This window comes from Chrysemys picta, chromosome 12, assembly GCF_011386835.1.
Source record: "Chrysemys picta bellii isolate R12L10 chromosome 12, ASM1138683v2, whole genome shotgun sequence".
Lineage (NCBI taxonomy): Eukaryota > Metazoa > Chordata > Testudines > Emydidae > Chrysemys > Chrysemys picta.
In genome coordinates this window covers 28,164,825-28,181,793 of record NC_088802.1, presented here as the reverse complement: position 1 = coordinate 28,181,793, position 16,969 = coordinate 28,164,825, and the positions used below count along the sequence as shown (strand labels likewise).

Below are 16,969 nucleotides of genomic sequence, written 5' to 3'. Positions count from 1 at the left end.
TGCAACAATGATCTATATGGTCCCAGATTATATCAATAACGTCACACCCCCAACGCAAAATTGATGCAGGAAGGGATGACACAAACATCACTGACTGCATCCCAAGAGCTCCCCATCCTTGGGTTTATCTCACTATGGCTTAGCTGGCTAAAGAACAACCGAAATGGTTTATCAAAATTGTGTTCAACAACATGATTGAACCTCTTTACAAACAAGGTAAAACTTGGTTAGAACAATAGTGGATTGGATCTGCTCTTGCAGCATGGTTCCTGTATGTCTCATGTGACCTTGCCAAGAGCTAAATAAAACAGCTACTTTATCCATACAAGCTCGGGCAAATGTTTGGAACCCAATTAACATCAAATAAATGCAGATATTAATGATGTTCATAGTACAGGAATCTTGGCATTTAGCCATGAAGGCAATATGGTAGTGTGCCTTAGTTTCCCTTCTCATACAGTACATTAGGTCTGGAATGTCTTTTCTCCTGTGAAAAGTTCCAATACTGTTTACAGGCATCAACTATGAAACATTAGTATAGCAAGGCCTTTTAACATAAAGTGTGTTCTCATGTATTCCTTTTAACATGTTCAAGGGATTTTCCAACAGATTAGGAACATTGTACATTCTTACAGTTCTGGGTAATAGCAACACATCAGTTACAAAATTACCATTCGCATTAACAACAAATCCATTGCAAGTGTCCATCTACAATCATGGTTGTCATGCCACACCTTTGGCTCAATACCATTGGAGTTTGGGCATTTTAGGGTTAACCTGTGGCTTTCCTTTGCAAAATTCAGTTTTCTCTTTCCTCCTTGTCCTGCAGGATCACACCCTGATTTTTCTTGCTTAACAGAATTTACTGGCTGATGGGGTGGGCTCTCTGTGCTAACAGCTATTAGCAAGTCCTTCCCCTCCCAGCCAGACAAGTAATTTGCATTACCACAGACAGAAGCCAGTCCACCAGTTTTCATATCCTTAACTGTTATCATTTCCAAGGCTGGACTCTGTCTTAAAGAGATACCACACAAATCCAAAGAGTCTGAGGGTGAGAGTTTGCTTGCTCTCCCCTGCATCCTCAAGCGTTTAGCCATAAAACTGTTCTGCTTTGAAACACCAGTAACCAAATCTGTCCTCAGACCCTGAAGCACAGACTGCTCACTTAAAGAATTAGAATGGAGACATTCCTGTTCCAACACCATTGTCTTCCCAACAAGCTGGCCACACACAGCCACTCGGTTATAGGGCTGCTCAACTTTCTTAACAGCTCTTACTCCATCTGAGACCTTCTCAAAGCTACCCACACTGGATCTTTCGAAAGGAAAGTCAGTGGATCCATTCACAACAGAAAATTTCTGGCTGTTAGGAACTGAAACTTCCTTGATTAAATTACTCTCACACCCTTCATTTGCAGGGAACTGCTTGCACAAATTACCATGAGGATTCCTTTCCCCAGGAGCTTTTTTAAGCAGCAAATCACCCCTCACAGAAATTCTGCCCTTACCCTCTTCACCTAGGGCTTGCTCTAAAGGAACACTTTCCTGAGCAACAACAGACTTTTTCTGGGTCTTACTTACATCCAGGATCTCCTTTGGCCCATCAGGCAGATTTCTACACAATCCCCTTTCAGGCAAACCCATAGACTTCCTAGATGAAAGGTTAGAAACATTTCCCTTTCCGTTGCCACACACAAGTTCAGGAATCCTTTCCTTCTTGCTACAAGTTTCCACACCATCAGTAGGTAACACAACCAAATCACCTGCATGCTCTCCGTGTGCCCCGGCTAGGGTATTACCCTGATTAGACCGTGTTGCTACACCCTTTACCAACCACACACTAGCAATAGGCAAAATACAAGCACCAGAATTGTCTGGTCTCTGGGATTTTGCTAAGACACTAACTGTATGCAACTTAGTTACAGTGCCATTCTCCCCAGCAGACACAGACTTAGGACCATTCCCTTCCTAGGCTTTAGTTGAATTCAGAACCAACTTTGAGACAACTGCACTATTCTCAACCATCACAGGCTGAAAGGCACCTTCTGTCTGCTCCACAGACAAAGAAGAGCTGGAGACACCTTTTTTACCAGACACACAGCTCGGGATTTCATTTCCCTTGTCCCAGCACACAGGGCTGTTCACAGACAACTGCTTGGAGACTGGGGTAGCTTCCTCCATAGGCAAGTCAATACCCCTGACAGACACAGGCACATTTCCTTCACTGTCACTATTCTCCACACAGGAAACAGGTAAGGGATAGGGACATTCATCTTCCCCTCTCCCTGCCTTCCCAAACTGCTGACTAGACAAAGCCATCAGCTCACAAGGCTGCCTTGGCTCCTCCAAACTTTTCCTGCCTTCCTCTCCTTTGTCCCAGCACACAGGGCTGATTACAGACAAAGACTGGGAGAGTGGGGCAGCTTCCTTACCAGGCACCTTGCCACTCCCAGCAGATAAACTGCTCTTTTTACTACACTGAGCCACTGCCAGCAAATCACAGTTACCCTTTTCAGATTCACTTTTACAAGCTGTACTAGCCACCAAAGCATCACCCATCAAAAATCCACCCTTTCCTTCCTCAGTTAGGGTTTCCACCTGACCATCCTCTTTAGTCTGCTCCAGAGAAACATTTTCCTGCCCAATAAGATTTTGCTGCTCTTGATTCAACTCCAGATTCACTTCTGAGACACTAGACCGACATTCAGAAACTTCATTTACCGACAAATAGCTCTTCTCAGACAAACCTTTGGAGCAACCCTCCCCAGGAAAATCATTGCCCACAATAGACACAGGTTTAAGATCATTCCTGTCCTGTGACTGACCACCTGGACTGAACAAAGCTTTAACATTTTCCCCAATCAAAAGATCCTTAGGCAATAACTTCCTTACACCAGCTATAACCTCATGCTTAGCACCATTCCATTCAAGGTGGATTCTGGCTAAAGGCACACGGACAGTAAACTCATAGAGGACTACAACATTCACACTCTGATTTGGTAAATAATCTTCCTCTTTGACAAGATCTGCTTTAACAAGAGTGATGTTAGAAGCCATAAAATTTGCCCTACACAGCTTTTACCATTGACTTTTACATTCTCCGTGAATCTTTCATTACCACTCCCATACAGAGCATTGGCACCAGTTATGGAGTCACCCTTTACTGAACACACAGTAAAAGCACTTACATAAAAGGTGGCAGAATTGGGGTACATTTGGTTACACCCAGACAACTGCTCAGAGTTATACAACATACCAACATTGTTATAAACCGGACTTTCAAGAGGATACAATTTCTGCTTTTCTTCCCTTGCTTTTCTGACTTGGAGCTGAAATCTTTGCACTTTTGCCTCAGCTTCTAGTTCCTGCAATCGAATTTCTGCCAGTCTTTGTTCATGCTCAAGTTGAAGTTTACTTGCTGCCTTTTGCTTTTCAATTGCTTCTGCCTTCTGATCACTGGCCATTAACAGCTCTCTCAGTTCTTGATTTGTAGCTTTCTTTCTAAAGCTTATCCCCTTTTCTGAACACAAATCTTTCAGGGCTTTTTTGTCAAGGCCCTCATATGCTCTTTGCTCACCCATTGCAACTGCTCTTTAACCAACCAAACTCTCAATCCCAAAATTCAAATTTGGATAACGTGGGGTTCTGATCCAAAGCTTAATTGACCTGGTTCTGTGGATCCTGCCGACTACGCCACTGTGACAATGCGGTTCTGGCGGAACCCAACTGAGAGTGCCAACTCAGGACAAATTGCTCAAATAGGGCAGTTACAGCCCAAGGCTGGGGTTTTTTCCACCTCTAAGGCAAACCAAACCAGCCAGACTAAGAGGACTTCAGTCTCACCCCACTGGCTAACCGCAAGTCTCACAAGCAATCTCCTTAGACACTCCAGTTTCCCAGTATTACCACCAGTACCACTCGTTATGGGGACAAATGGTTATGAAAACCAATACCCCAGTAAAAGAAAAAGGTTCTCCTGATCCCAAAGGACCAAGCCCCAGACCCAGGTCAATATACAAATCAGATCTTACCCACAAATCACGCTGTTGCCAATCCTTTAGAATCTAAAATCTAAAGGTTTATTCATAAAAGGAAAAAGATAGAGATGAGAGTTAGAATTGGTTAAATGGAATCAATTACATACAGTAATGGCAAAGTTCTTGGTTCAGGCTTGCAGCAGCGATGGAATAAACTGCAGGTTCAAATCAAGTCTCTGGAATACATCCCCCGCTGGGATGGGTCCTCAGTCCTTTGTTCAAAGCTTCAGCTTGTAGCAAAGTTCCTCCAGAGGTATGAAGCAGGATTGAAGACCAGATGGAGATGAGGCATCAGCCTTATATAGTCTTTTCCAGGTGTAAGAACACCTCTTTGTTCTTACTGTGGAAAATTACAGCAACATGGAGTCTGGAGTCACATGGGCCAGTCCCTGCATACTTTGCTGAGTTACAAGGCGTATCTGCCTTCTCTCAATGGGTCCATTGTATAGCTGATGGTCCTTAATGGGCCATCAAGCAGGCTAGGCCGAGCTAACACCAGTTTGTCTGGGATGTCACCCAGCAGCATAGCATAAGTTTGAAATACAGACAGTATAGAGCCAATATTCATAACTTCAACTACAAAAGTGATACACACATATAGACAGCATAATCATAACCAGTAAACCATAACCTTGTCTTAGACACCCCATTTGACCCCCTTTATACAAGATTTGTGTGCCACTACAGGACCTTGGTTGCAACAATGATCTATATGGTCCCAGATTATATCAATAACGTCACAGTAGGTAAAAGGGGATGGCCCACCCTAGACCATTGCCAGGGTTTTACCAGGGGGTTTCTCTCCAAACTTTGGAGGACTCCCCAGAACAGATTAGCTCTGTTGACCCTTGGAAAGAAACTGATACAGGCTTCCTCTCAAAGGATTGACACTCAGGCAGTATTCTTTGAAGACAAAAATATTCTTTATTTAGCACAATATTCCTTAATACAAATTTGTTAAAAGAATAAAGAATCCATAAATTTTCTTAACAAGGCATAAACTCTATTAGCACAGATACACTTCAAAGTATTGAAAATTGCAATACCATACAACTGAAAATAGCTTCAAGTGGTTATGTTCCACATGTGATGGCCAGAAACATATAGACTACCGATAGCAAATCCTTACACATTTAAATCATAACAAACATCCAGCTTTATTACCCTACGCATACACATTCACACAGTTTAATTATTCTTTATAGGAGGATTATCCTGCTTACTTTCTCTGCTGTCTTCTTTTCTCTCTGACAGCTCCTTCTGTTCTGTTATCGGTGTTGCTACTGCTTATCTCTTCTTAAGTGATTTTAACTCTTTTCTTCTTCTTCTTGATTTTCCTTCTGTTCACTCACACACTAGTACCTTCTACTTGCCTCATACCGAGTGAAATCTGCCAGTTTTCTGCCTTAAATACAGATTCTAGCCTTCTCTGATTGGTTTATAAAAAGGAAAGGCCCAATCATGGGTGCTAACCTATCTGTCAATCAAAGCCGGACCAAATTGAAAACTTGTGCCTTTTTTGACTGACCTGCTTGAAGACTTGCCTCTTGTCTGACTGACCACTCCCTTCAGGTTTTGGAGTGACCTTTATTTCTGCTCAGCCTGCCTGCTTGCTATTGGCCAAATCTCTCCCAGACCTCCATTTTGGATTTCTCTGACTGTGACTGCTTGTGACCACTATCTTGTTATTGCTAGCCATAACCACCTAAAACCAGGGCTGCCGGGGGGGGGGGGCAAGTGGGGCAGTTTGCCCCGGGGCCCACAGGGGCCCCCATGAGAGTTTTTCGGGGCCCCTGGAGCTGGGTCCTTCACTCGCTCCGGGGGCCCCGAAAAACTCTCGCGGGGTCCGGGCCCCTGGAGCTTCTTCCGCTCTGGGTCTTCGGCGGCAATTCGGCGGTGGGGGGTCCTTCCGCCCCAAGCCCCCTGAATCCTCTGGGCGACCCTGCCTAAAACTATCTTTATTAATTATTAAACCTCTGTAATTATAAACAACTGCCCACATCTAAGTATACTCTAACACTACGATTCACTGTCACCACTCTGTTTTTTATTATTTTAAACAAGTTTAATTTCGATCTCTCCCCACTTCAGCTAGTGGTGGCAGTGCAGAAGCCTTAGTGGTGTATTTCTTACATAGAACACAGCAGCTGAAACATCTCTTGTGTCATGGTGCTGTGCCTGGATCAGCCACCCCACTGGCATTGCTGGTGCAGAGGACTCAGCAGCAGCTGGTTTCAGAGCTGTGTTGATCATCCCTGCTGTAAGCAAGTCTGAAATTCCCCAGAGCAGACAGGCTTTAAACTGGACTCTGAGCTGCTCCTCAGGGCAGGGATAGTGTCTCTGTCTGTGTTTGTGGAGTACTGAGCACAACAGGGCCCCGATTCTGCTTGGGGTCTCTGAGCACGACCTGACTATGAATAATAATAACTCTATTGCCCACATCCCCTCCCCTTCCAGAGCCTGTGGCCTTGTCTGCATTAGAGACTTAATTGGTTTGTAATTAGGCTGGTTGTATTGAAATGACCCAGGGTGCCAGCACCAGCCCTGCTGAGTTGGTTTGGGAACACTTGCACTTCCTCAATTCAGCTGCCATGTCCTTGAGGTTCCTGGCCTGCAGCCTGCTCCCTTCTGGCCATGACCAACGCCATCCTGGGTCCGTTACATCCATTCAGAAAACTGCTACAAAGATCATCTTCCTGGCTTGTACTGTCACTATGGTAACTCCCCCCCGAACCTCCCACATCCTCCTGGGACCTCCCTTCAGTGCATCAAATATAAACGACTTGTGTCACTTTTAAGGCCTTTCACAGCCTCGCCCTGCCCTACCCACCATCTCCGATGTGTTACCGAGAGGCAGAATCCCGCCTCTGCTCTGCCAGCTGTACTAGCCATGTTGCCCATCAGTCTGCACTGCCCTCAAGTTTCCTGCCCTCACCCACTCCCACTGTCCTCTGAGCATGAGAGGAGCTCACTGTAAACTACACAAAGCCACTCCATTGTCCCCCTTCAGATTCCTCCTTAAAACTGACCTCTGCCATGGTAAGCGCTTCAGGGCAAGGGACTGGGTGTGTGTATATGAGTGTGTTTGTACACGGTGCCTAACTGCGTGTGTGTGTGTGTACATGGTGCCCACCTGTGTGTGTGTATACAGTGCCTAGCTCTGTGTGTGTGTGTACATGGTGCCTAGCTTTGTGTGTGTGCGTGTGCACATAGTGCCTAGTTCTGTGTGTGGGTGTATGCAGTGCCTGGCTGCGTGCATGTGTGTATGTGCACACGGTGCTTAGCTGTGTGGGTGTGTATGTGTGTACTCGGTGCCTCGCTGTGTGTTTGTGTGTACACAGTGCCTAGCTGTGTGTAGGTGTGTGTGTGCCTAGCACAGTAGGGCCCTATATGCATAATTAATACTATTTAGAGAGTAATTTTCTCCAGCATGCACAGAACCTGGGGATTTTAGTGCTTCCTCTCATTATTGTTACCAGTTACGGTTTCTATTGTGGCTGCTGAACCTGACTCACTAGGTTCATTCATTCCCCAAAATGTAGTTTCTTGAAATCTCACTCCCCTGCCCTGCTGCATCCTCTGACAAAACCCTCCCATTATCACTGTGCTGAGCCCCGCACTTGTGCTCATGGGCCCCAAGATTCCCTCCTCACACTCTCACTGGGCTCAGCTCTGGCAGTGAGAAGCAGATCCATGCAGCTCCGTCCCAGGTTAGATCTCGTCTTTCTGAGATCCAGACGTGCTATCTGTGTATTTGAGGGGCCCCTTTGATGATGTGTGTCTGGCTGTGTCTTCTGAGCAGAGATGTGGGAGTCCAGTTCCCCATTAGCAGAGTGGCTGGACTTTGAGACCCTGGAGAGCTGGCAGAGGTATTTCACTGCTTTGAAATGGGCTGAGGTTAAAATCTGGGAACATTCTCTGTGATAAATATCCTACAAAGAGGTAATTCACCCTGGTCTTGGAAAAGCAATGTGGTCTCCCATCTGGAATGAGGAGAACAGTTATGGTGTCTGATCTCCAGGGCAAAGGAGGCCTGCACAGGTGAGGAATCAGTTAAACCAGCTTGGGGGAAAACAGGAAGTGAAGAAAAATCAGGTTCCCTTGAAGGGCTCATGAGCTCCTGGGTGGTCAGGATTGTCCCCAGCCAGTGTCATAACCTCATGGCAGATGTCACTCACGGCTTCCCGCCCCCTGATTCACACCTGGCAACAGCTGCGTTTCCCCGGAGTGTTTGGATGGGATGTGTAGGTTCAATTTGCCCCCTCCTCTCAGGAACGGGTGGGAGGGGAATTCAGCTTCTGGTGTACTGATCTTACAGTAGTCCCGGTAGTTACTTTGGTTTGTTCCCCCGGCACAGGGAATGACTCCTGTCTGGATTCTGTCTCTGTCCCAGCAGGTGATGGGACGGTGAGTGAGAGCGAGGAGGAGAACCCTGAGCAGGAAGGTCCTGAGCAAGTGGAACCGCATGAGGCGGGACCAGGGAGATCTGATGGGGATGTTTCCCCCGAGCTGGGTGAAGCCTGCGGGAGTCAGGGCAGGTCAGAGAAGGAGCAGGGAAGACACCCAGAAGAGAGACAGGAGAATCCCGGTCACACTGGGGAACGTTTGGGGAGACACAATGACTCTACAATCCACAGGGGACTCTGCCTCGGGGAGAAACCCAACACGTGTGAGGACTGTGGGAAAAGCTTCAGCCTGAGGTCAAATCTGATCACCCATCAGAGACTACACCTGGGGGAAAGACCCTACCAGTGCCCAGAGTGCGGGCGCTGCTTCAGCCAGAGCTCGCATCTCATCACGCACCAGCGTCTGCACACGGGAGAGCGGCCCTACCGGTGCCGGGACTGTGGGAAGAGCTTCAATGTGAACTCAGACCTGATTAAACACCAGCGAACGCACACAGGCGAGAGGCCCTACCCCTGCACTGAGTGTGGGCGGCGATTCAGCAGCAGCTCCAACCTCACGAGGCACCAGCGGCTGCACACGGGTGAGAGACCCTATCGGTGCGAGGCCTGTGGGGAAAGCTTCCGGGACTGCTCATCGCTCACGATCCACCAGAGGGCACACACAGGAGAGAGGCCCTATGTCTGCCCCGACTGCGGGAAAGGCTTCACTGACAGCTCCCTCCTCATCAAGCATCAGAGGACGCACCAGACAGAGAAGTGCTTTAACTGCCCTGACTGCGGGAAAAGCTTCTCCACCAGCACGTACCTGGCCAGGCACCAGAGAACCCACCTGGCTGAGAAGCCCTATCGGTGCGATGAGTGTGGCAGGGGATACAGCCAGTTCGCTCACCTCACCACTCACCAGAGAGTGCACACAGGAGAGAGGCCCTACATCTGCCCTGACTGCGGGAAAAGCTTCACCACCAGCTCTGCCTTGACCAAGCACAAGAGAATCCACACGGGAGAGAGACCCTACGTCTGCCCCGACTGTGGGAAAAGCTTCACTCAGAGCTCAAACGTTATCACCCACTGGAGACTCCAGCACGGGAAATCCCTGTGAGACCCCTGGCATGGCCACCACGGGAACAGCAGCTCTGCCCATCCCCACCCCCAGCCTCGGAAATCCCTGTGAGAGCCCAGCACAGCCACGGGAACAGCAACTCTGCCCATCCCCTAGCCCGGGAAATCCCTGTGAGACCCCCGGCACTGACGCCACAGGAACAGCAGCTCTGCCCATCCCCCACCCCCAGCATGGTCATCCATGGGAACAGCAGCTCTGCCTGCTGATTCCCACCCATGGCACCAGCCTTTTGCCTGCCCTTTCATGGCATAGCAAGCGGCAGCGGCCAATGACCCCTTGGCTTTGTGGTTTGGCTCTCCTCAGGGCTGTTGAGTCTCTCTGCCTCCTGCTGATCTGGTGCAAGGGAGAGAGAAGAAACCTACTACTGGTGCCAGCTCCCTAGAGTGAAGTCTCCCCCTTTCCATCCCCACTGCACCTACTCCAGTGCTTTAGGGCTGGGGTCATACAAACCCTCTCCCCTCCAGCAGGGTTCTTGGGTTGTTGGTTTCCTGCTGGGTCTGGTCAGTGCCTGTCACATGTTCATAAAAGTTTCATTCCTTAAACTCACATGTTTTCTTGAAGAGCAGTTGTAGTGCTGGTGTCAGCAGATCCAGCAGACTAGCTGGGGCCTGTGGAGGACATGGACAGTGGGTGGGGATCAGTGGGGGAAGGAAGCAGGGTGCCTTAGAGCTGAGGTTCTGGTCCATAATGATCAGAGCTCAGAATAATGCCAACCAATTTCCCACAAAGATTATTTGAATTTGTGTCTGGGTTTTCTTTGGCCCTGTTCATGCCCCTTTGTGATCATTTGCTCTCAAGCAATTGTGCTTTACTAGCTCAGGTGTTTGTGGAAATGAATTTCCAAGTTGCCCATGTGAGTAATCCGTTAAACCAGATTTTAAATCCAAAATCATCCAGCCAAGAACAAACAATACCATGTGACTTACATGGCCCAGTACAACTAACGAACACACTTGATAGTTCAGCTATCGAGTATTTGCAATTAAACCAGAGAGTGAAGCAATTCGAAAAGATACTCATCCAACAACCAGTACGTCTGAGGGAATCATGATCTATTTGCAGATCTACATTGCAGGCAAATATGCTCAATTCCTGGAAGAAATTCATCATTATGAGCTAATTGCTCATCTCTTCAGTATGAGCTAATTGTTCATCTTTAGCAATGAGATGCAGAGAAAATGAATCCCAAACAACTTATCCTGTGTTACACAAAATGCCTGATCTCGGCTCATTTCACTTTGAAGCAAGGAAGTGATGGGGTTTCAGTGCTATTAAACAATTCTCACTGATCACAAGGATTTGAGTCTACTGGGTGATTGGGCAGCACAGAGGCAGGTGAAGTTCAGCATAGAGAGGAACGAAGTGAAGCATGTTGGAAAGAACACTTTGTGTTAGGCAGACACCTCGAAACAAACTGTAACCACAAAGGAAAAAGGCCGAGGGATCATTCTGGGCAGCTTAGTGTAAACATCCTCTCAAGGCACAGAGATGGTTTAACACAACCCAGAGGCTGTATGTAAATGGGGTCTGAATGAACTCTCCCCTGACATCTAGAACTGAGCTGCGGGGAAAAGACTTCAGGAGCAGACTGTGTTTACACTGATGCCTACTCTGCCTAGGTGCGCAGCAGATGGAGCTGCTTTGCCAAAGTGATCAGTTCTGGATGGTTTTGAGTTACAAATCACTCTAGTATTTGAAAGCAGGGGCAATGAAATGTTATCCTGATTGGACAAGTAACGGGCAGCAGAACTGTGCTTAGCCTGCCCTGATTGAAAGGGTCACCCTAAACTGAACCTCACTTGCTAAGCAGGGGCTAGAGATGTCAAATCCCTATGAAGGGGAGAGGTTTGTATGTGATGTGGACTCTGTTTAAAGAGTTCTGGCACGATTTGATCCTTCCTCCTCCTCCTCCAGGATTTAAAAATAGCTGATTAGACTCAATTGAGAGTTATCATTTCTGCTCAGCCATTACCACAGCTGAATCCCTGATAGCCAGTCTAGGGGTTGTCTTGGACCTGGTGCAGGGATAGTGGTGAAATGAAGGACAATGCAGAAGTTGTACTGTCAGTGAGGTTCCCTCTGACCCACTGAAATCACCTGACTTAAGCGGTGGAACCTCAGAACATGGTGTCACAGAAGTGGTAGTGAACCTCCAACAGCAGCAGGAAGTGACCAGAGGCAGTAGCAAGCAGCCAGTTGCAGAGGAGCATAGCAACTGCAGAGACATAGCTCAATGCTCCCTCCCTTTCTGTGGGCGAGGAGGTGAACCTTTATGAATGTACCTCGAAATTCTGGGTCTTCGCTGACTGAGGACAGCAACTGTGAGGAGGTGCAGCAGTGGGAGAGGTGAGTGAGATGTGTTAAAGGGACATTCATTCATTGGACTTTCCCCCTGCAATGTGGGAAATTGAGGTAAAAGACACTGCCCAACACACTGCGGTCACATGCTTGGAATGTGGTTGTGGTGTTTTCCCCATTTAACACTTGGTTCCTTTTCCCTTCTAATAAAAGTTCTCTTTCGTTCTACACTGACTCAGTGCTTGCAAGTGGGGCAGTACTACCTCTTAGAAGCACCCAGAGGTGGTGTTCAGTTTTCCCAGATTCCTGGGTGGAGGCTGTAGCTGGTTCTGTTTTGTATTGTTTAAGAGGGACCCGAGATATTGAATCCGGCCCTTGTTGCTGTTGTCACTGGCTGGCAGAAGGGTTCCATTAGCCCAGATAATGTGACTGCAGATGATTGTTCTGTCAGTCAGTAGTGTTGTATGGTGCACTCACATCTCCAGTGTAGTGTTCAGTGCCAAGAGGCCAGTACAGGAATGAATATGCACGAGTAGGGCCCTACCAAATTCACTGTCCATTTTCATAAATTTTTAAAATCTTGAATTTCACAGTTTCAGATATTTAAATCTTAAATTTCATGGGGGTGTAATAAAACATGAATATGTATTTTAAAATGGCAAAATATAAACATGTAAAGCCCTTAACACTCAACATTTCTCAAACTGGGGGTCCCGACACAAAAGGGGGTCGCAAAGCTATTGTAGGGGGTTCACAGTATTGCCATCCTTCCTTCTGCACTGCCTTCAGAGCTGGGCACCCTGAGAGCTGGGGCCCAGCTCTGAAGACAGTGCCAATGCCAGCAGCAGCACAGAAGTAAGGGTGGCAATAATGTGACTCCTCCCTACAGTAACCTTGCAACCCTCTTTTGGATCGGGACCCCCAGTTTGAGAAACGCTGTGAATTTTTGTATACTTTTACCCTATAGTATAGTATAGAGTAAAAGTATACAAAAGACCAGATTTCATGGGGGAGACCAGATTTCACGGTTGGTGACGTGTTTTTTCATGGCCGTGAATTTGGTAGGACCCTACATATAAGGTATATAGTGGTTCCTGGGGCCATCCATCATTTCTCAGTGTTGAGCCGTGCATCCTTATCACTGCATTTCATTCCCTGTTCAGAGAAATGGGAGTGTGGATCCTCAGTATTACAGAGCTTGCCCCCTTCCCTGTGTGTCTGATGTCAGCTGAGATCATCTGAACTGCCCTCACACATCTAAACGAAAGACCCTGACTCCCACTGCCAGAGCCTCTCAGCCCTGCTCTCTAACCAGGCAGATTGCCAAGGGACCCGCATTCCCCATCCCAACCCCTCCCACTCACCACAAGCGATGAAGGAAGGACAGGGCGACCCAGAGAAGGTGGCAGTAAAAGTGAAGAGATGGGACTGACCAGTCACACTGCACAATGAGATCTTGCCCATGCCACAGTCCAGGAAAATCCCACCCCCAAGATGGGTTGATGGGAAGGAGCCAGGGGGTGGCAAAAATCTCCCTTCAGCCAGAGGAGCCAGTACTCATGCTCAGGTGATAGACCCCCTCACCCCCTTCCTGCTCACAGGTTCCCTACAAGCCCCCAGTCCCCTCTCACTCTTATCTCCCACCCTCACCTTCCAGTAATGCCACCTGCTGAAGAACCCCCCAGCGCCCAGGTCATAGCCACCAAGACCAACTCGATCTGGATTGTTGGGCCGGTCCTACCATGTGTCTCAGAGCCTCACGTGTCTCTGATTCACAGACAGGATGAGCCGTGTCTGAATCCAGAGTCACATGCACTGGGGAAGAGAGTCACAGGGTCATTGTGAGAAGAGAGATCGGTCAATGAACTTAAAGGGAATTAACCTGCCTCCCCATTAATCACTCTTTAATCGCTATGTCAGGCTGTCTGGCATGGCTCACGGCTGTGACTGCCTGCCTCGGGGCAGACTGTCAAAAACAGGGCAGACACCCACTGATGGTTTGTTCTGTAATTAGATTTCACCAAGCCAGTAACAAATGTGAACTCCTGGATCACTGTATCAGTCTTGCCATGGAGTCACGGATAGTCCCCTTAGACTCGCCAGCCTATTTTGCCAACCAGACAAACTGGACTTAGTGATAAATGGACACTTACACCAAAAATCACACGGCACTTAGGTTGCTCCCAGACCCCAGTCACTTACCCCAGGTCAATTGGTATCCTAGATCAGAGGTTCTCAGTCCGTGAGCTCCATTCAGGTGGTCTGCAGATAGTTCCCTCCATTCCCTGGGTGGCTGCAAACTAGAGAATGAAGGGCCACCCACCTAATTAGTGGAGCCGCGCAGGCATGGCTCCACTAATTAGGTGCCTGGACCCTGGAGAAGATGCACATGTAAGGTGAGGTGGTGGCCTTGGGGGGAATAGGGGGTAGGTGGGAGGAGGCAGTGGGGTGAGAAGAGGGGGTGAGGGGAACTTGTTACATGCAGGGCTGTGGCGGCCAGAGAAAGAGGCGACTTTCCCCAGCTCCAGGGCTGCAGCTGCGGGTGAGAGATGGCCCTCCTTCCCAGCCTCAGCTCTGCGGCTGCTGTGGCAGGGGAGAGACCCCCCCTCCTTCCCAGCCCCAGCTCGGGGGCTGCTGCAGCGGGGGAGAGAGGGCATATCCATCATATTAGAAAGGTAAGACTATTGATATTAAAATATGAGTTGTGTGCTTTTATTTGTAGAACAAAAAACATTATTAAGTTTTTTTTAATATAGCGCTTTTATCCAAAGCACTTTACAATAGTTAGCTAACGGTACAAACAACATTTGGAAAGATCATTAAGTGGTCCGCCAAGACCCTCAGCAATTTTCACGTGGTCCATGGGAAAAAAAAGTTTGAGAACCACTTACACCAAGGACAACGCCTGTAGCCGGTCCTGTAATAAACTATCTAAAGGTTTATTAACTAGGAAAAAGAAATGAGAGTTATGTACAGGTTCAGAGCAAACATTTTCAAAGTTATATTAAAGAAAAATTTACATATTTCCTGATAGCCTGGAATAGCGACATTACAAGTGAGATTAATGCAGGCAGCAACTTACAAGCAGTTCATAGCATCTAAACATGAAATACATTCTTACAAGACTAATACCTATTTTGAACAAAATTAACATACAGGTGAACTGGTCTGGTTTCCAGCTATGAGTGTGTCCATTCTTAGCTAACATCTATGGCCTTAGCCAGAGTTGGCACTTGGTTTACCAGCATCACGCATGCAATTGTATGAGTTGTGCACAGAATCATTATGCACTTCCTGAGAGAGAAACAATTTCGGGACTGCCCAGGCCGTGTCATAGATGCCTCCTATGGGGGGTGCAGAGGAGCAGTGTTCAAGGGGGGGAACAAGCAGCAGTTCCAGCTGCTCCATGCATGCAGGTCAGTTGCCCCATATAGGCGCAGGAGGAGAGTGCAGGGGTTAGGGACGAAGTTGGCATAGTGCAGGGGTTGGGGCGCAGAAGGGTCAGGGGTTGGGGATGCAGGAGGGAGGGGCAGGGGTTAGAGGCAAAATATGACAACTAAAAAAGAATGTCTGCCTACAAAACTATTTCATTAAAGAAGATTTCAGTCAGTAATGAACATTCCCCTAAAATCCAGAACAGCTCTCTTATCCCCTATGGCCTGCTTTACATCTTAAACTTTTAAAAGGTTTAAAAAAAGTTTACTTGATATGATTAAAATTTGTATGTTAGCAAAAGAACATGACTGTTTCCAACTGAGGGGGAAAAAAGACAGGATAGGAGGGGGAAGGGAGAGAGTGGTGAGAGTTGGGGCTGTTTCTTCAGATGCTTTATCTCTAAGGCCAGGTCTACACTACCCCCTAATTCGAACTAAGGTACGCAACTTCAGCTACGTGAATAACGTAGCTGAAGTTCGAAGTACCTTAGTTCGAACTTACCTTGGTCCACACTCGGCAGGCAGGCTCCCCCGTTGACTCCGCGGTACTCCTCTCGCCGAGCTGGAGTACCGCAGTCGACGGCGAGCACTTCCGGGTTCGACTTATCGCCTCCAGACAAGACGCGATAAGTCGAACCCAGAAGTTCGATCGCTCGCCGCCGAACTACCGGGTAAGTGTAGCCAAGGCCTAAGCTTCCTGCAGTCACAAAGCTCTGGCTTTTGTCTTTTAAAATTTTTATTTTTTTATTTATAAAAATCATCAATTGTGGGTTTTACACTGTATCCTAAATTTTACAACTTTTGTTACAATTTACAAGTAGAGCAGTTTTTATTTTGTTGATTTTTTTAATATTCTGGTCAATTCATTTAGGCAAAATTCTAAAAAGCAAACTTAGAAATCTCTGACATGTCTTTTTACAGGTTTTTAAATTGTAAAACCCTTCTTTACATGAGGGTTTTGCATAATATTGCTATTCCCCAGGAACTTATTTCTTCACAATTTATATTCTTGTAAACTATTTGTTCAGGATTTTTTCTTACTATGCAAGTCATTTAGGTAAAAAATTACTGAAGTCTTTATTTAAGTTGCAACAGAAGGTCCTGTGGCACCTTTGAGACTAACTGTTAGTCTCAAAGGTGCCACAGGACCCTCTGTTGCTTTTTACAGATTCAGACTAACACAGCTACCCCTCTGATACTTTATTTAAGTTGTGCCACAGAGATGATAATTATTTACTTATGGAAATTAAGTAATATTAGCATCTTTTTAGAATGTAAAAACATGCTTACATTATTTTTAAAATGTCTGATAGTATAGCTTATACTCACTTTGTTTAATGTCAGTACTGGGTGGTTAAAATTCTTTTGCTACAAAAGTTAACAGTTTAAAAAAGGGGGGGTATGTTTCTTCACTAAAGTTGCTCAATTCTTTAGCAAAAGGGCTTGCTTCGCCACAATTTACAAATGTCAATTTTATTTCATTAGCCCTAAAACATGAATTTTGGTTATTTTACCTTTAAAAGCTACAAAACTGCTTCCATGCTATCTTTTAAAAGTTAATTTGGTAAGACATTTTTAAAAAGTCAAAATCTTATCTCTGGTAAAAAGGGTTGTCAGCTCTTTTAGTCTTTCCATCTCCAGAGCAGTTTGGGGTTGCTTTGCACCCTGACAAAAC

The 16,969-nt window shown here is 46.8% G+C and overlaps 1 protein-coding gene across 9 annotated transcripts in view; it reads left to right on the top strand.

Moving 5' to 3' along the window:
- LOC103306986 (zinc finger protein 239-like) overlaps positions 1 to 16,969 on the top strand; it is a 37,383-nt gene that overhangs the window by 3,642 nt on the left and 16,772 nt on the right. For 3 of the 9 annotated variants that reach the window (XM_065562546.1, XM_065562543.1, XM_065562548.1), the window contains exon 1: positions 9,548 to 11,908. The exons of 3 other annotated variants lie outside the window; for them this stretch is intronic. Coding sequence is in view for 3 of the 6 variants with exons in the window: in XM_065562535.1 (XP_065418607.1) it covers positions 8,394 to 9,541 (1,148 nt within the window). In the remaining 3 variants the exon portion in view is untranslated. Of the gene's footprint in view, positions 1 to 8,393; positions 12,089 to 16,969 lie in introns of those variants that run through there. 3 more of the 9 variants (XM_065562540.1, XM_065562539.1, XM_065562535.1) reach the window with 3 other exon arrangements.